General features: G+C 43.4%; 1 protein-coding gene across 1 annotated transcript in view; it reads left to right on the top strand.

Moving 5' to 3' along the window:
• The first annotated feature begins 4,468 nt into the window (after window positions 1-4,468).
• LOC134058053 (tonsoku-like protein) overlaps window positions 4,469-17,752 on the top strand; it is a 53,394-nt gene continuing 40,110 nt past the window's right edge. Inside the window, exons 1-2 of the mRNA XM_062515129.1 lie at window positions 4,469-4,747; window positions 9,748-9,844. Of these exons, the coding sequence (XP_062371113.1) occupies window positions 4,469-4,747; window positions 9,748-9,844 (376 nt within the window). The remainder of the gene's footprint in view (window positions 4,748-9,747; window positions 9,845-17,752) is intronic.

A 17,752-nucleotide genomic window follows, 5' to 3' on the forward strand; every position in this document is an offset into this window, starting at 1 on the left:
CTATCCCCTGTCCCCTCTATCCCCTGTCCCTCTATCCCCTGTCCCTCTATCCCCTGTCCCCTCTATCCCCTGTCCCTCTATCCCCTGTCCCCTCTATCCCCTGTCCCTCTATCCCCTGTCCCCTCTATCCCCTGTCCCCTCTATCCCCTGTCCCCTCTATCCCCTGTCCCTCTATCCCCTGTCCCCTCTATCCCCTGTCCCTCTATCCCCTGTCCCTCTATCCCCTGTCCCCTCTATCCCCTGTCCCTCTATCCCCTGTCTCCTCTATCCCCTGTCCCTCTGTCCCCCCCCCCCCCCCCCCCCGGTACCGCCAGTTCCGGTAACGACCCCGAGCGCGCGCCGGACCGAGGACGGGGCGGGGCCAGGGGCGGGGCAGAGAGCTCTGATTGGCTGCTGCCCCTGTGGGCCGTGACCCAATGACCATATATGGGCTTCTGACGGCGGTAGGCGGGGCTAAGGGCGACGGACACGTCGGGGTGGGCGTGGCTTGGGTGGGCACGGCTAATTAGGGCTAATTAACGTTTGGGATGGGGAAAGGGGCGTGGTTATGCAGTGGGTGGAGTTAATTAGAGCTAATGAAGCCTGGAGACGGGATAATGGGTGCGGTGATGGAGTGGGAGGGGCTAATCAGGGTGGGGGTGGGGAAGGAGGGCGTGGCTAATTAAAGGTAATTAAGACAGGGGATGGAATAATGGGCGTGGTTATGGGTGGGCGTGGTTAATTAGGGTAATTAGGGCTGGGGATGGGAAAGTGGGCGGGGCTAATTGGTGTTTGGGATTGAAACGGGGCGTGGTCATGGGGTGGGCGGGGCTAATTAGGGGCATGTCCAGGTGTGTCCCAGGTGTGTCCTAGGTGTTTTCCAGCTGTTCCCAGCTGTGTCCCAGATGTTCCCAGCTGTGTCCCAGATGTTCCCGGGTGTTCCCAGGTGTGTCCCAGTTGTTTTCCAGCTGTTCCCAGCTGTGTCCCAGGTGTGTCCCCGATGTTCCCAGCTGTTCCTGGGTGCTCCCAGGTGTGTCCCAGTTGTTTTCCAGCTGTTCCCAGCTGTGTCCCAGTTGTTTTCCAGCTGTTCCCAGGTGTGCCCCAGGTGTTTTCCAGCTGTTCCCAGCTGTGCACTCCTGCCCTCCCTCACGCTCTGGGTGAAGCTCTCCTGGTGCTCACTTGGGCGGTGACGTCCCCAAATCCCACAAATCCCAAACCAAATAAATCCCCAAATCCCACAAATCCCAAATCCCACAATTCCCAATTATCCCAAATTCCAAACCCAACAAATCCCCAAAACTCCAAATCCCCTAAAACTCAAACCCCATAAACCCCAACCCCTTGACCCCATCCCAAATCCCACAAACCCCAATTCCCAAACCCCAAATACCCCAATCCCACAAACCCCAAATCCCATAAATCCCAAATCCCGACCCCTAAATCCCAGAAATCCCAAATCCTATCCCATGGATCCCATCCCATCCTGTCAGCCCCATAAATTCCAAACCCCATAAATCCCATAAATCCCATAAATCCCATAAACCCCATAAATCCCATAAATCCCATAAATCCCATAAATCCCATAAACCCCATAAATCCCATAAATCCCATAAATCCCATAAATCCCATAAATCCCAAATCCCCAATCACAGAAACGCCCAAAATCCCAAGTCCCCAATCCCATAATTCCCAAATCCCATATCATTCCCAAATCTCGATCCCAAATCCCTAATCCCAAAAGTCTCAAATCCCACCAATCCCATCAGTCCCCACCCCAAAATCCCAAATCCCAAATCCCATCCCATGGATACAAAATCCCATCCCAAATCCCATAAACCCCAACCCCCTCCCTTTACCCCAATCCCACAAATCCAAACCCCAAATCCCACAAATCCCACCCCACCCTTTATCCCATTCCCAAACCCAAATCCCAATCCCAATTCCCAAACCCCATTCCCAAACCCCAAATCCCATAAATCCCAAACCCCATAAACCCCAAAAACCCCAAAAACTCCAAGTCCCATCCCCTGGATCCCAAATTCCTTTATCCCAACCCCAAATCCCAAATCCCATCCCATGGATCCTACCCCATCCCAAATCCCCTTATCCCAATCCCAAATTCAACACCCAATAAATCCCAAAATCCCCAAAACCCCAAACCCCATAAACCCCAACCCCATAAATCCATTACCCCGGTCCCAAACACCCATGACCAATCCCAAAAACCCCAAATCCCAAACTCCACCCTTTACCCCAGTTCCAAATCCAAGAAATCCCAAACCCCAGAAACCCCAAAAGCCCCAAATCCCAGAACCCTAAACCCCAAATCCCAAAACCCCAAACCCCCAAATCCCCCAAATTCCAAACCCCCAAATCCTAAATCCCAAAAGCCCCAATTCACAAATACCATAAATCTCATCTCACCATTTATCCCAATCCCCAAATCCCAAAACCCAAACCCTCAAATCCCAAACCCCAAAAGCCCCAAATCCCAAACCCCAAATCCCACAAATCCCAAAGCACCATATCCTAAACCCCCAAACCCCAAATCCTACAAATCCCAAACCCTCAAATCCCAAACCCCAAATCACCAGATCCTGTATCCCAAACCCTCAAATCCCAAACCCCAAATCCCCAAATCCCCAAATCGCCAAATCCCAAAACCCCAAACCCCCAAATTCCAAACCCCCAAATCCTAAATCCCAAAAGCCCCAAATCACAAATACCATAAATCTCACCTCACCATTTATCCCAAACCCAAATCCCAGAATTCCCAAAAGCCCCAAATCCCAAACCCCCAAATCCCAGAAATCCCAAATCACCAAATCCTAAATCCCAAATCCCCAAACCCCCAAATTCCAAACCCCAAACCCCCAAATCCTAAATACCAAAAGCACCAAATCCCACAAATCCCAAACCCTCAAATCCCAAACCCCAAATCCCACAAATCCCAAAGCACCAAATCCTAAACCCCCAAACCCCAAATCCCCAAATCCCAAAACCCCAAACCCTCAAATCCCAAACCCCAAATCACCAGATCCTGTATCCCAAACCCCCAAATTCCAAACCCCAAATCCCCAAATCCCAAATCCCAAATCCCAAAATCCCAAAATCCCAAATACCATAAATCTCACCTCACCATTTATCCAAATCCCAAATCCCATAAATACCTAACCCCACCCTTTATCCCAAATCCCAAATCTAAACCTCCACCCTTTATCCCAATCCCCATCCCAAATCACAAATCCCAGAAATCCCAAAACTCCAATACCTCAAAAATCCTCGAATCCCAGAAATCCCAGCCCCCCACCCCTTACCCGAATCCCAAAAAGGCCGAATCCTATAAACCCCAAACCCCATAAATCCCATAAAACCCAATCCACACCCTTTACCCCAATCCCAAACCCCAAACCCCAGAAATCCCAAATCCCATCAATCTCCAATTCCAAATCCCATCAGTCCCCTATCCCAAACCCCACTCTTTATCCCAAATCCCATAAATCCCAATCCTTTATCCCAAATCCCAATCCCAGTCCCAAATCTCAAAACCCAAACCCCGAATCCCATAAATCCCACCCCCCTTATCCCCAAGTCCCAAATCCCACAAATCCCCAAGTCCCCAAATCCTCAAATCCCAAATCCCAAATCTGCAAATCCCATCCATCCCATCCATCCCATCAATATCAAATCCCATAAATCCCCAAATCCTAAATCCCAATCCCAAATTTCATCAATCCCATCGATCCCATCGATATCAAATCCCGTAAATCCCTAAATCCCCAAATCTGCAAATCCCAAATCCCAATCGCAATCCCAAATCCCAAATCTGCAAATCCCAAATCCCATCCATCCCATCCATCCCATCAATATCAAATCCCATAAATCCCCAAATCCTAAATCCCAATCCCAAATCCCGTCGATCCCATCGATCAAATCAATCCCAAACCCCATAAATCCCCAAGTCCCCAAATCCGCAAATCCCAAATCCCAAATCCCATCAACACCATCAATCCCAAACCCCATAAATCCCCAAAACCACAAATCCCAAACCCCATAAACCCCAAAAATCCCGAACCCCACAAATCCCAAAAATCCCATAAAACCCTAACCCCGGGATAAATCCCGTCCTTATCCCGGGATAAATCCCGTCCTTACCCCGGGATAAATCCCGTCCCTCCCCCGGGATAAATCCCGACCCTTCCCCTCCCCCGGGACAATTCCCGACCTCCCCCCGGGACAATTCCCGACCTCCCCCCGGGACAATTCCCGTCCCTCCCCCGGGATAAATCCCGACCCTCCCCCGGGACAATTCCCGACCTCCCCCCGGGACAATTCCCGTCCCTCCCCCGGGACAATTCCCGTCCCTCCCCCGGGATAAATCCCGACCCTTCCCCTCCCCCGGGACAATTCCCGACCTCCCCCCGGGACAATTCCCGTCCCTCCCCCGGGATAAATCCCGACCCTTCCCCTCCCCCGCCGCCGCCCCTCGATGCCGCCGCCGCCGCTCCCCGCAGCGTCCCGGGATGGATCCCTGGAAGGATCCCGGGAAGGATCCCTGGAAGGATCCCGGGATGGATCCCGGGATGGATCCCGGGAAGGATCCCTGGAAGGATCCCGGGAAGGATCCCGGGGTTCCCGGGGAGGTTCCCGGGGGTCTCCCGGCCGCCCCCAGCGCTATCGCCGCCACCCCAAACCTCCGTACTCGTACCTGGCTCTGATCGCTCTCGTCATCCGCGCCGCTCCCGGCCACCGCCTCAAGCTCGCGCAGGTACCGGGGCCGGGATCCAGCCCCGGCAGCACCGGGACCCCCCGAACCGGGACCCCCCGAACCGGGACCCCCCGAACCGGGACCTCCGAACCGGGACCCCCCGAACCGGGACCCCCCGAACCGGGACCCCCCCGAAACGGGACCCCCCGAAACGCGACCCCCGGACTGGGACCCCCCGAACGGGGACCCCCGAACCGGGACCCCCGAAACGGGACCCCCGAACCGGAATTCCCGATCCATCCCCGGGACCCCAAACTGGGAACCCCTCGAGATTCCCGATCCATCCCTGGGACCCCCAAACTGGGAACCCCTCGAGATTCCCGATCCATCCCTGGGACCCCCGAACCGGGACCCTCTCGGGATTCCCGATCCACCCCCGGAACCCCCAAACTGGGAACCCCTCGAGATTCCCGATCCATCCCCGGGATCCCAAACTGGGAACCCCTCGAGATTCCCGATCCATCCCCGGGACCCCCAAACTGGGAACCCCTCGAGATTCCCGATCCATCCCCGGGACCCCCAAACTGGGAACCCCTCGAGATTCCCGATCCATCCCCGGGACACCAAACTGGGAACCCCTCGAGATTCCCGATCCATCCCCGGGACCCCCAAACTGGGAACCCCTCGAGATTCCCGATCCATCCCCGGGACCCCCAAACTGGGAACCCCTCGAGATTCCCGATCCATCCCCGGGATCCCAAACTGGGAACCCCTCGAGATTCCCGATCCATCCCCGGGACCCCAAACTGGGAACCCCTCGAGATTCCCGATCCATCCCCGGGACCCCCAAACTGGGAACCCCTCGAGATTCCCGATCCATCCCTGGGACCCCCGAACCGGGACCCCCGAACCGGGACCCCGATCCACCCCCGGGACCTCCACCCAAAAAAAAAATCCCCAAAAAAATCCCCAAAATATCCCCAAACGCCCACCCAAAAAATCCCCCCAAAAAATTCCCCAAAAAACCCCCAAACCCCGCCCCCCAAAAAATCCCCCAAAAATCCCAAAAAAATCCCCAAAAAATCCCCAAAAAATCCCACAAAATCCTCAAAAACTGTCCCAAAAATTCCCTCCCAAATTCCCCAAAAATCGCCAAACAACCCCAAACTCACACCCCAAAAAAATACCCCAAAAATCTTCAAAATATCCCCAAAAAAATCCCTCAAAATTCCCCCAAAAAATCCCTCAAAATCAATCCAAAAACCCCCTAAAAATCCCCGAAAAAATCCCAAAAATCCCCTAAAAGCTCCCCCAAAAAAATAAAAACCCCTCAAAAAAATCCCAGAAAAATCCCCAAAAAATCCCAAAAAATCCCAAAAAAAATCCCTAAAAACCCTCAAAAATCACCTAAAAATCCCCCAAAAAATCCCCAAAAAATCCCCAAAAAATCCCCAAAAACCCCTCAAAAACCCCTCAAAAACCCCTCAAAAACCCCTCAAAAAAATCCCAAAAAATCCCAAAAAAATCCCAAAAAATCCCAAAAATCCCCAAAAAAACCACACAAAAAAACCACCAAAAAATCCCAAAAAATCCCAAAACAATCCCTTAAAACCCTCAAAAACCCCTCAAAAATCCCCTAAAAATCCCCAAAAAAATCCCCAAAAAAATCCCCAAAAAATCTCAAAAAAATCCCCAAAAAAATCCCCCCAAAAAATCCCCCAAAAACCCCTCAAAAACCGCTCAAAAACCCCTCAAAAAAAATCCCAAAAATCCCAAAAAAACCCCAAAAAATCCCCAAAACCCCTCAAAAACTCCTCAAAAAATCCCAAAAACTCCCAAAAAAACCCTCAAAAACCCCTCAAAAAAATCTCAAAAAATCCCCATAAAATCCAAAAAAATCCCAAAAAATCCTCAAAAATCCCCAAAAACCCCTCAAAAATCCCCTAAAAATCCCCCCAAAAATAAAAAAAAACCAAAAAATCCCCAAAAATCCCCCAAAAACCCCTCAAAAACCCCTCAAAAACCCCTCAAAAAACCCAAAAAATCCCCAAAAAATCCCCAAAAAATCCCAAAAAAATCCTCAAAAACCCCTCAAAAACCCCTCAAAAACACCACAAAAACCCCTCAAAAAATCCCCAAAAAATCCCCAAAAAATCCCAAAAATCCCCCAAAAAATCCCCAAAAAATCCCCAAAAAATCCCCAAAAAATCCCCAAAAATTCCCAAAACAATCCCTTAAAACCCTCAAAAACCCCTCAAAAAGATCCCAAAAAATCCCCAAAAAACCCCTCGAAAACCCCTCCAAAAAATGCCCAAAAACCCCTCAAAAATCCCCCAAAAATCCCAAGAAATCCCGAAAAATCCTCAAAAACCCCTCAAAAACCCCTCAAAAAAATCCCCAAAAAATCCCAAAAAATCCCCAAAAAAATCCCCAAAAATCCCTCCAAAAAATCCCAAAAAATCCCCAAAAAATCCTCAAAAAAATCCCCAAAAATCCCCAAAAAATCCTCCAAAAAATCCCCAAAAAAACCCTCAAAAAAATCCCTAAAAATCCCCAAAAAATCCTCAAAAACCCCTCAAAAAATCCCAAAAAATCCCCAAAAACCCCTCAAAAACCCCTCAAAAAATCTCAAAAAAAAATCCCAAAAAATCCCTAAAAAAATCCCAAAAAATCCCAAAAAAATCCCCAAAAAATCCCCAAAAAATCCTCAAAAAAATCCCCAAAAAATCCCAAAAAATCCCCAAAATATCCCCAAAAAATCCCAAAAAAACCCCTCAAAAACCCCTCAAAAAATCTCCAAAAATCCCCTAAAAATCCAAAAAAATCCCCAAAAATCCAAAAAAATCCCCAAAAAATCCCCAAAAAATCCCCAAAAAATCCCCAAAAAATCCCCAAAAATCCCCAAAAAATCCCCCAAAATATCCCCAAAAAATCCCAAAAAAACCCCTCAAAAACCCCCCAAAAAATCCCCAAAAATCCCCAAAAAATCCCCAAAAATCCCCAAAAAAGCCCTCAAAAACCCCTCAAAAAATCTCCAAAAAATCCCCAAAAACCCCCTCAAAAACCCCACAAAAACATCCCCAAAAAATCCCAAAAAAATCCCTAAAAAAATCCCAAAAAATCCCCAAAAACCCCCCAAAAAATCCTCAAAAAAATCCCAAAAAATCCCCCAAAAAATCCCCCAAAAAATCCCCCAAAAAATCCCCAAAAATCCCCTAAAAATCCCAAAAAATCCCCAAAAAACCCCCAAAAACCCCCCAAAACCCCTCAAAAACCCCTCAAAAAATCCCCAAAACCCCTCAAAAAAAATCCCAAAAAATCCCAAAAAATTCCCAAAAAATTCCCAAAGAGTCCCCAAAAACCCCCCAAAAAATCCCCAAAAATCCCCAAAAAAATCCCCCAAAAAATCCCCAAAACACCTCAAAAAATCCCCAAAAATCCCCTAAAAATCCCAAAAAATCCCCAAAAAATCCCAAAAAAATCCCAAAAAATCCCACAAAAATCCCCCAAAAAATCCCCAAAACCCCTCAAAAACCCCTCAAAAAAAATCCCAAAAATCCCCTAAAAATCCCAAAAAAATCCCCAAAAAATCCTCAAAAAATCCCAAAAAATCCCCCAAAAAATCCCCAAAAATCCCCAAAAAACCCCTCAAAAACCCCTCAAAAAAATCTCCAAAAATCCCCTAAAAATCCAAAAAAATCCCCAAAAATCAAAAAAAATCCCCAAAAAATCCCCAAAAAAATCTCAAAAAATCCCCCAAAAATCCCCCAAAAATCCCCAAAACCCCTCAAAAACCCCTCAAAAAATCCCCAAAAAATCCCCAAAACCCCTCAAAAAAATCCCCAAAAATCCCCTAAAAATCCCAAAAAATCCCCAAAAAATCCCAAAAAAATCCCAAAAAATCCCCCAAAAATCCCCCAAAAAATCCCCAAAATCCCTCAAAAACCCCTCAAAAAATCCCCAAAACCCCTCAAAAACCCCTCAAAAAAAATCCCAAAAATCCCCTAAAAATCCCAAAAAAATCCCCAAAAAATCCTCAAAAAATCCCAAAAAATCCCCCAAAAAATCCCCAAAAATCCCCAAAAAACCCCTCAAAAACCCCTCAAAAAATCCCCAAAATCCCCTAAAAATCCCAAAAAATCCCAAAAAATCCCCAAAAATCCCCCAAAAAATCCCCAAAACCCCTCAAAAACCCCTCAAAAAATCCCCAAAACCCCTCAAAAACCCCTCAAAAAAAATCCCAAAAAATCCCCAAAATATTCCCAAAAAATCCCAAAAAAAACCCTCAAAAAATCCCAAAAAAATCCCAAAAAATCCCCCAAAAAATCCCCAAAAATCCCCAAAAAACCCCTCAAAAACCCCTCAAAAAAATCTCCAAAAATCCCCTAAAAATCCAAAAAAATCCCCAAAAATCAAAAAAAATCCCCAAAAAATCCCCAAAAAAATCTCAAAAAATCCCCCCAAAATCCCCCAAAAATCCCCAAAACCCCTCAAAAACCCCTCAAAAAATCCCCAAAAAATCCCCAAAACCCCTCAAAAAAATCCCCAAAAATCCCCTAAAAATCCCAAAAAAATCCCCAAAAAATCCTCAAAAAATCCCAAAAAATCCCCCAAAAATCCCCCAAAAAACCCCCAAAACCCCTCAAAAACCCCTCAAAAAATCCCCAAAAATCCCCTAAAAATCCCAAAAAATCCCCCAAAAAATGCCCAAAACCCCTCAAAAACCCCTCAAAAAATCCCCAAAACCCCTCAAAAAAAAAATCCCAAAAAATCCCAAAAAATTCCCAAAAAATTCCCAAACAGTCCCCAAAAACCCCCCAAAAAATCCCCAAAAATCCCCTAAAAATCCCAAAAAATCCCCCAAAAAAATCCCAAAAAATCCCCCAAAAAACCCCCAAAACCCCTCAAAAACCCCTCAAAAAATCCCCAAAACCCCTCAAAAAAAAAATCCCAAAAAATCCCAAAAAATTCCCCAAAAATTCCCCAGCAGTCCCTGAGTCCCCTGCGGGTCCCCGCGGCCCCCCGGGGTTTTTGTCGCGCCCGTTCCAATGTCGCGACAGGAGGCGACAATCGGCGGCGCCGGGGGGTCTGGCACCTTTGTCGCCACCTTTGTCACCTCCCCTCCCCTCCCCCACCTCCCCCAAAATTCCCGGGATGGTTCCGTGAAAAAAAAAAAAAAAAATTCCCCAAATTTGGGATAAAGTCGGGGAGGAAAAAAAAAAAAAAAAAAAAAAAAATTCCAAACTAAAAATCCCCAAAACCTAAAAATCCCAAAACCCAAAAATCCCCAAAAATCCCCAAAAATCCCCAAAAAAATCCCAAAATCCCCAAAACCCCAAACTCAAAAACCCCAAAAACCCCAAAACTACAAAACCCTAAAACATCAAAAAATGAAAAAAAACCCAAACCCCCCAAAAAAATCCCGAAGTAAAAAAACCCAAATCCCAAAAAAATCTTAAAAAACCCAAACTAAAAATCCCAAAACCCCAAAAACCCCAAAAAACCAAAAAAATCCCAAACTAAAAAAATCCCAAACCCCCCCAAAAAAATTAAAAACCAAAAAAACCAAAAAATCCCAAAGTAAAAAACCCCAAATCCCAAAAAATCCCTAAAAAACCCAAACTAAAAACCCCAAAACCCCAAAAATCCCCAAAATTCACAAACTACAAAACCCAAAAACAAAAAACCCCAAAACCCCAAAAACCCAAAAACCCAAAAACCCCAAAACATAAAAAACCCAAAAAACCCAAAACTCAAAAACTCCAAAACCCAAAAATTCCAAAATAAAAATGCCAAAAACCCCAAAAACCCAAAAACCCAAAAATGCCCAAAACCCCAAACTCAAAAACCCCAAAACTACAAAACCCCAAAACATAAAAAAATCCAAAAAAACCCAAAAATCCCAAAGTAAAAAACCCCAAATCCCAAAAAATCCTAAAAAACCCAAACTAAAAACCCCAAAACTCAAAAACCCCCAAAATTCACAAACTCCAAAACCCAAAAATCCCAAAAACTCCCAAAAATCCCAAACTACAAAACCCTAAAAAATCCCAAACTAAAAAACCCCAAACCTAAAAAAAAATCCCCAAAAACCCCAAAAACCCCAAAGCAGAAAACCCCAAAACGTAAAAAAAACCCAAAAATCCCCAAAACCCCAAACTCAAAAACCCCAAAAACCCCAAAACATCAAAAAATGAAAAAAAACCAAACCCCCCCCAAAAAATCCCAAAGTAAAAAACCCCAAATCCCAAAAAAATCCTAAAAAATCCAAACTAAAAACCCCAAAACCCCAAAATTCACAAACTAAAAAACCCAAAAACCCCCAAATAAAAAACCCCAAAACCCCAAAAACCCAAAAACCCCAAAACATAAAAAAAATCCCCGAAAACCCCAAAGGAGAAAACCCCAAAACATAAAAAACTCAAAAAACCCAAAACCCCAAAACCCCAAAAATCCCAAAACCCCAAAACATAAAAAATCCAAAAAAACCCAAAGCCCCCCAAAAAAATCCCAAAGTAAAAAACCCCAAAACCCAAAAAAACCCAAAACCCCAAATCCCAAAAACCCAAAACATAAAAAACCCAAAAAACTCAAAACTCAAAAACTCCAAAAACCCCAAAAAATTCCAAACTAAAAATCCCAAAACCCAAAAATCCCAAAACCCAAAAATCCCCAAAAATCCCCAAAAATCCCAAAATCCCCAAAACCCCAAACTCAAAAACCCCAAAAACCCCAAAACTACAAAACCCTAAAACATCAAAAAATGAAAAAAAACCCAAACCCCCCAAAAAAATCCCAAAGTAAAAAAACCCCAAATCCCAAATAAATCCTAAAAACCCCAAACTAAAAACCCCAAAACCCCAAACTCCCAAAAACCCCAAAACCCCCCAAAAAATCCCAAAGTAAAAAACCCCAAATCCCAAAAAATCCTAAAAAACCCAAACTAAAAACCCCAAAACCCAAAAAACCCCAAAATTCACAAACTACAAAACCCAAAAATCCCAAAATAAAAAAACCCCAAAAACCTCAAAAACTCCCAAAAAATCCCAAACTGAAAAAACCCCAAAACCCCAAAAAAACCCCAAAAAATCCCAGATTGCAAAACCGCGAAAATCCCAAACTAAAAAACCCCAAACCTAAAAAAAAATCCCCAAAAACCCCAAAAACCCCAAAGCAGAAAACCCCAAAACGTAAAAAAACCCAAAAATCCCAAAACCCCAAACTCAAAAACCCCAAAAACCCCAAAACATCAAAAAATGAAAAAAAACCAAAACCCCCCAAAAAATCCCAAAGTAAAAAACCCCAAATCCCAAAAAAATCCTAAAAAATCCAAACTAAAAACCCCAAAACCCCAAAAACCCCAAAACATAAAAAACCCCAAAAAATCAAAACTCAAAAACTCCAAAAACCCCAAAAAATTCCAAACTAAAAATCCCAAAACCCCAAAACCCCAAAAATCCCCAAAAATCCCCAAAAATCCCCAAAAAATCCCAAAATCCCCAAAACCCCAAACTCAAAAACCCCAAAAATCCCAAAATAAAAAAAAAAAACAAAACCCCAAAACCTCCCAAAACCCCAAAAACCCCAAAACCCAAAAATCCCCAAAACCCCAAAACCCCCAAAACCCCAAAACCCCCCAAAAACCCCAAATCCTAAAATTTTGGGATTTCCAGGGGGGATTTTGGGATGGGATCGAGGGTCCCGTTTGGGGTCGGGATTTGGGATTTTTTGGGGGATTTTTGGGGTTTTTTTCAGGTTTTGGGGTTTTTTAGTTTGGGATTTTTTGGGAGTTTTTTGGGGTTTTGGGGTTTTTTGTTTTGGGGTTTTTTGGGTTTTGTAGTTTGTGAATTTTGGGGTTTTTTTTGGGTTTTGGGGTTTTTAGTTTGGGGATTTTTAGGGATTTTTGGGGGATTTTTGTGGGATTTTTGCTGGATTTTGGGGATTTAGGATCCCATAAATTTTATGGGATCGTCCCCAAATGATCCCAAAAAATCCCAAAAATTTTTGGGTCTGGATGGGATCGAGGGTCCCATTTGGGGTCGGGATTTGGGATTTTTTGGGGTTTTTTGGGATTTTTTTGGGAATTTTTGGGGAATTTTTTGGGGATTTTTGGGGGATTTTTTGGGGATTTTTGGGGGATTCCTTTGGGATTTTTGGGGTTTTTGGGATTTAGGATCCCATAAATTTTATGGGATCGTCCCCAAATGATCCCAAAAACTCCCAAAAACTTTTGGGGCTGGTTGGGATCGAGGGTCTCGTTTGGGATTTGGGATTTGGGATTTTTGGGGGATTCTTTTGGGATTTTGGGGGATTTTTGGGATTTAGGATCCCATAAATTTTATGGGATCGTCCCCAAATGATCCCAAAAACTCCCAAAAACTTTTGGGGCTGGTTGGGATCGAGGGTCTCGTTTGGGATTTGGGATTTGGGATTTTTGGGGGATTCTTTTGGGATTTTGGGGGATTTTTGGGATTTAGGATCCCATAAATTTTATGGGATCGTCCCCAAATGATCCCAAAAACTCCCAAAAACTTTTGGGGCTGGATGGGATCGAGGGTCTCGTTTGGGATTTGGGATTTGGGATTTTTTGGGGTTTTTTGGGATTTTTTGGGGATTTTTGGGGTTTTTGGGATTTAGGATCCCATAAATTTTATGGGATCGTCCCCAAATGATCCCAAAAACTCCCGGATTTTGTGGGGCCGGAGTGGGAAATTTGGGTCTCATTTGGTGTCGGGATTTGGGATTTTTTTGGGATTTTTTGGGATTTTTTGGGGGATTTTTGGGGATTTTTTGGGGGATTTTTTGGGGGGGATTTTTGGGGGATTTTTGGGATTTAGGATCCCATAAATTTTATGGGATCGTCCCCAAATGATCCCAAAGACTCCCAAAAACTTTTGGGGCAGGATGGGATCGAGGGACTCGTTTAGGATTTGGGATTTGGGATTTTTGGGGGATTCTTTTGGGATTTTGGGGGATTTTTGGGATTTAGGATCCCATAAATTTTATGGGATCGTGCCCAAATGATCCCAAAAACTCCCAAAAACTTTTGGGGCTGGTTGGGATCGAGGGTCTCGTTTGGGATTTGGGATTTGGGATTTTTTGGGGTTTTTTGGGATTTTTTGGGGATTTTTGGGGTTTTTGGGATTTAGGATCCCATAAATTTTATGGGATCGTGCCCAAATGATCCCAAAAACTCCCAAAAACTTTTGGGGCAGGATGGGATCGAGGGTCTCGTTTGGGATTTGGGATTTGGGATTTTTGGGGGATTCTTTTGGGATTTTGGGGGATTTTTTGGGGGATTTTTTGGGGGATTTTTTTGGGGGATTTTTGGGGGATTTTTGGGATTTAGGATCCCATAAATTTTATGGGATCGTCCCCAAATGATCCCAAAAACTCCCAAAAACTTTTGGGGCAGGATGGGATCGAGGGACTCGTTTAGGATTTGGGATTTGGGATTTTTGGGGGATTTTTTTGGATTTTGGGGGATTTTTGGGATTTGGGATCCCATAAATTTTATGGGATCGTCCCCAAATGATCCCAAAAACTCCCAAAAACTTTTGGGTCTGGATGGGATCGAGGGTCCCATTTGGGGTCGGGATTTGGGATTTTTTGGGGTTTTTTGGGATTTTTTGGGGATTTTTGGGGTTTTTGGGATTTAGGATCCCATAAATTTTATGGGATCGTCCCCAAATGATCCCAAAAACTCCCGGATTTTGTGGGGCCGGAGTGGGAAATTTGGGTCTCATTTGGTGTCGGGATTTGGGATTTTTTTGGGATTTTTTGGGTTTTTTGGGGGATTTTTGGGGATTTTTTGGGGGATTTTTTGGGGGGATTTTTGGGGGTTTTTGGGATTTAGGATCCCATAAATTTTATGGGATCGTGCCCAAATGACCCCAAAAACTCCCAAAAACTTTTGGGGCAGGATGGGATCGAGGGTCTCGTTTAGGATTTGGGATTTGGGATTTTTGGGGGATTTTTTGGGGGATTTTTGGGGATTTTTGGGATTTAGGATCCCATAAATTTTATGGGATCGTCCCCAAATGATCCCAAAAACTCCCAAAAACTTTTGGGGCTGGATGGGATCGAGGGTCTCGTTTGGGATTTGGGATTTGGGATTTTTGGGGGATTTTTTGGGGGATTTTTGGGGGTTTTTGGGATTTAGGATCCCATAAATTTTATGGGATCGTCCCCAAATGATCCCAAAAACTCCCAAAAACTTTTGGGGCAGGATGGGATCGAGGGTCTCGTTTGGGATTTGGGATTTGGGATTTTTGGGGGATTCTTTTGGGATTTTGGGGGATTTTTGGGATTTAGGATCCCATAAATTTTATGGGATCGTGCCCAAATGATCCCAAAAACTCCCGGATTTTGTGGGGCCGGAGTGGGAAATTTGGGTCTCATTTGGTGTCGGGATTTGGGATTTTTTTGGGATTTTTTGGGATTTTTTGGGGGATTTTTGGGGATTTTTTGGGGGATTTTTTTGGGGGATTTTTGGGGGTTTTTGGGATTTAGGATCCCATAAATTTTATGGGATCGTCCCCAAATGATCCCAAAGACTCCCAAAAACTTTTGGGGCAGGATGGGATCGAGGGACACGTTTAGGATTTGGGATTTGGGATTTTTGGGGGATTCTTTTGGGATTTTGGGGGATTTTTGGGATTTAGGATCCCATAAATTTTATGGGATCGTCCCCAAATGATCCCAAAAACTCCCAAAAACTTTTGGGGCAGGATGGGATCGAGGGACTCGTTTAGGATTTGGGATTTTTCTCGGGATTTTTTGTGGGATTTTTTTCGGGATTTTTTTTAGGGGATTTTTTTTGGAGGGAGGGGGGATTTTTTTTTTGGGGGAATTTTTAAGATAACCCTAAATATTTTTTTTTTGGGATTTCTTTCCCAGATCATCCAGCAGCTGCGGAGCCTTTTCCCGTTTTTCGGGGGGCGCTACCAGGGCTGGAAGGATTCCGTGCGCCACAACCTCTCCTCCAACCCCTGCTTCGCCAAGGTTTGGGATTTCTTTGGGATTTCTTTGGGATTTCTCTGGGATTTCTTTGGGATTTCTTTGGGATTTCTTTGGGATTTTATTGGGATTTCTTTGGGATTTCTTTGGGATTTCTTTGGGGTTTCTTTGGGGTTTCTTTGGGATTTCTTTGGGATTTCTTTGGGATTTCTTTGGGATTTTATTGGGGTTTTCGGGCGGGTTTGGGATATTTGGGGTTTAAAGGGAGTTTGGGGGATTTTTGGGGAATTTTTGGGGATTTTTTGGGGGATTTTTTGGGGATTTTTGGGGATTTTTATGGGGATTTTTTGGGGGATTTTTTTATTATTTTTTTTGGATTTTTGGGGATTTTTTGGGGATTTTTTTGGGGATTTTTTTATTATTTTTGGGGGATTTTTTGAGGATTTTTTGAGGATTTTTTGAGGATTTTTTGGGGATTTTTGGGGATTTTTTGAGGATTTTTTGGGGGATTTTTTGGGGATTTTTTGAGGATTTTTTGAGGATTTTTTGGGATTTTTTGGGGAATTTTTCTGAATTTTTTGGGATTTTTTGGGATTTTTTGAGGATTTTTTGAGGATTTTTTGAGGATTTTTTGGGGATTTTTGGGGAATTTTTGAGGATTTTTTGGGATTTTTTTGGGAATTTTTGAGAATTTTTTGGGATTTTTTGGGATTTTTTGAGGATTTTTTTGGATTTTTTGGGGGATTTTTTGGGATTTTTATGGGGATTTTTTTGGGGGATTTTTTTATTATTTTTTTGGATTTTTGGGGGATTTTTTGGGGATTTTTTTGGGGATTTTTTTATTATTTTTTGGGGATTTTTTGAGGATTTTTTGAGGATTTTTTGTGGGATTTTTTGGGGATTTTTTGGGGGATTTTTTGGGGATTTTTTAGGGGATTTTTTGAGGATTTTTTGGGGATTTTTTGAGAATTTTTTGGGGATTTTTTGGGATTTTTTGGGATTTTTTGAGGATTTTTTTGGATTTTTTGAGGGATTTTTTGGGATTTTTTTGGGTTTTTTTGGGGATTTTTTTATTATTTTTTGGGGATTTTTTGAGGATTTTTTGAGGATTTTTTTGGGATTTTTGGGGAATTTTTGAGGATTTTTTGGATTTTTTTGGGAATTTTTGGGAATTTTTTGGGATTTTTTGGGATTTTTTGAGGATTTTTTTGGATTTTTTGGGGGATTTTTTGGGATTTTTTTGGGATTTTTTTTTTTTATTTTTTTGGGAATTTTAGGGGATTTTTGGGGATTTTTTTGAGGATTTTTTGGGATTTTTTGAGGATTTTTTGGGGATTTTTTGGGATTTTTTGGGATTTTTTTGGATTTTTTGGGATTTTTTGAGAATTTTTGGGGATTTTTTGGGGATTTTTTTGGGATTTTTTGGGATTTTTTGCGGATTTCTTGGGGGATTTTTTGTGATTTTTTGGGGATTTTTTGGGGATTTTTGAGGATTTTTTTGGGATTTTTGGGGGATTTTTTTATTTTTTTGGGGATTTTTTGACGATTTTGTGGAGATTTTTTAGGGTATTTTTTGGGGATTTTTTGGGATTTTTTGGGGATTTTTTTTTATTTTTGAGGGAATTTTTGGGGGATTTTTTGGGGATTTTTGGGGATTTTTTGGGGATTTTTTGGGGATTTTTGGGGGATTTTTTGTGATTTTTTGGGGATTTTTTGGGGATTTTTTTGGGAATTTTTGGGAATTTTTTGGGGATTTTTTTGGGGATTTTTTGGGGATTTTTTTGGGATTTTTTGGGGATTTTTTGGGGATTTTTTTTATTTTTGAGGGATTTTTTTTTGGGATTTTTTGGGGATTTTTGGGGATTTTTTGGGGATTTTTTGGGGATTTTTTGGGGATTTTTGCGGATTTTTTGGGGATTATTTGGGGGATTTTTTGTGATTTTTTTGGGATTTTGGGGGATTTTTATGGGATTTTTTGGGGTTTTTTGGGGATTTTTTAGGGGTTTTTTGGGGGATTTTTTGGGATTTTTTTTTATTTTTTTAAGGATTTTTTTGGGGATTTTTTGATGATTTTTGGGGGATTTTTGGGGGATTTTTTAGGGGTTT

This window comes from Cinclus cinclus, chromosome 1, assembly GCF_963662255.1.
Source record: "Cinclus cinclus chromosome 1, bCinCin1.1, whole genome shotgun sequence".
Taxonomy (NCBI): domain Eukaryota; kingdom Metazoa; phylum Chordata; class Aves; order Passeriformes; family Cinclidae; genus Cinclus; species Cinclus cinclus.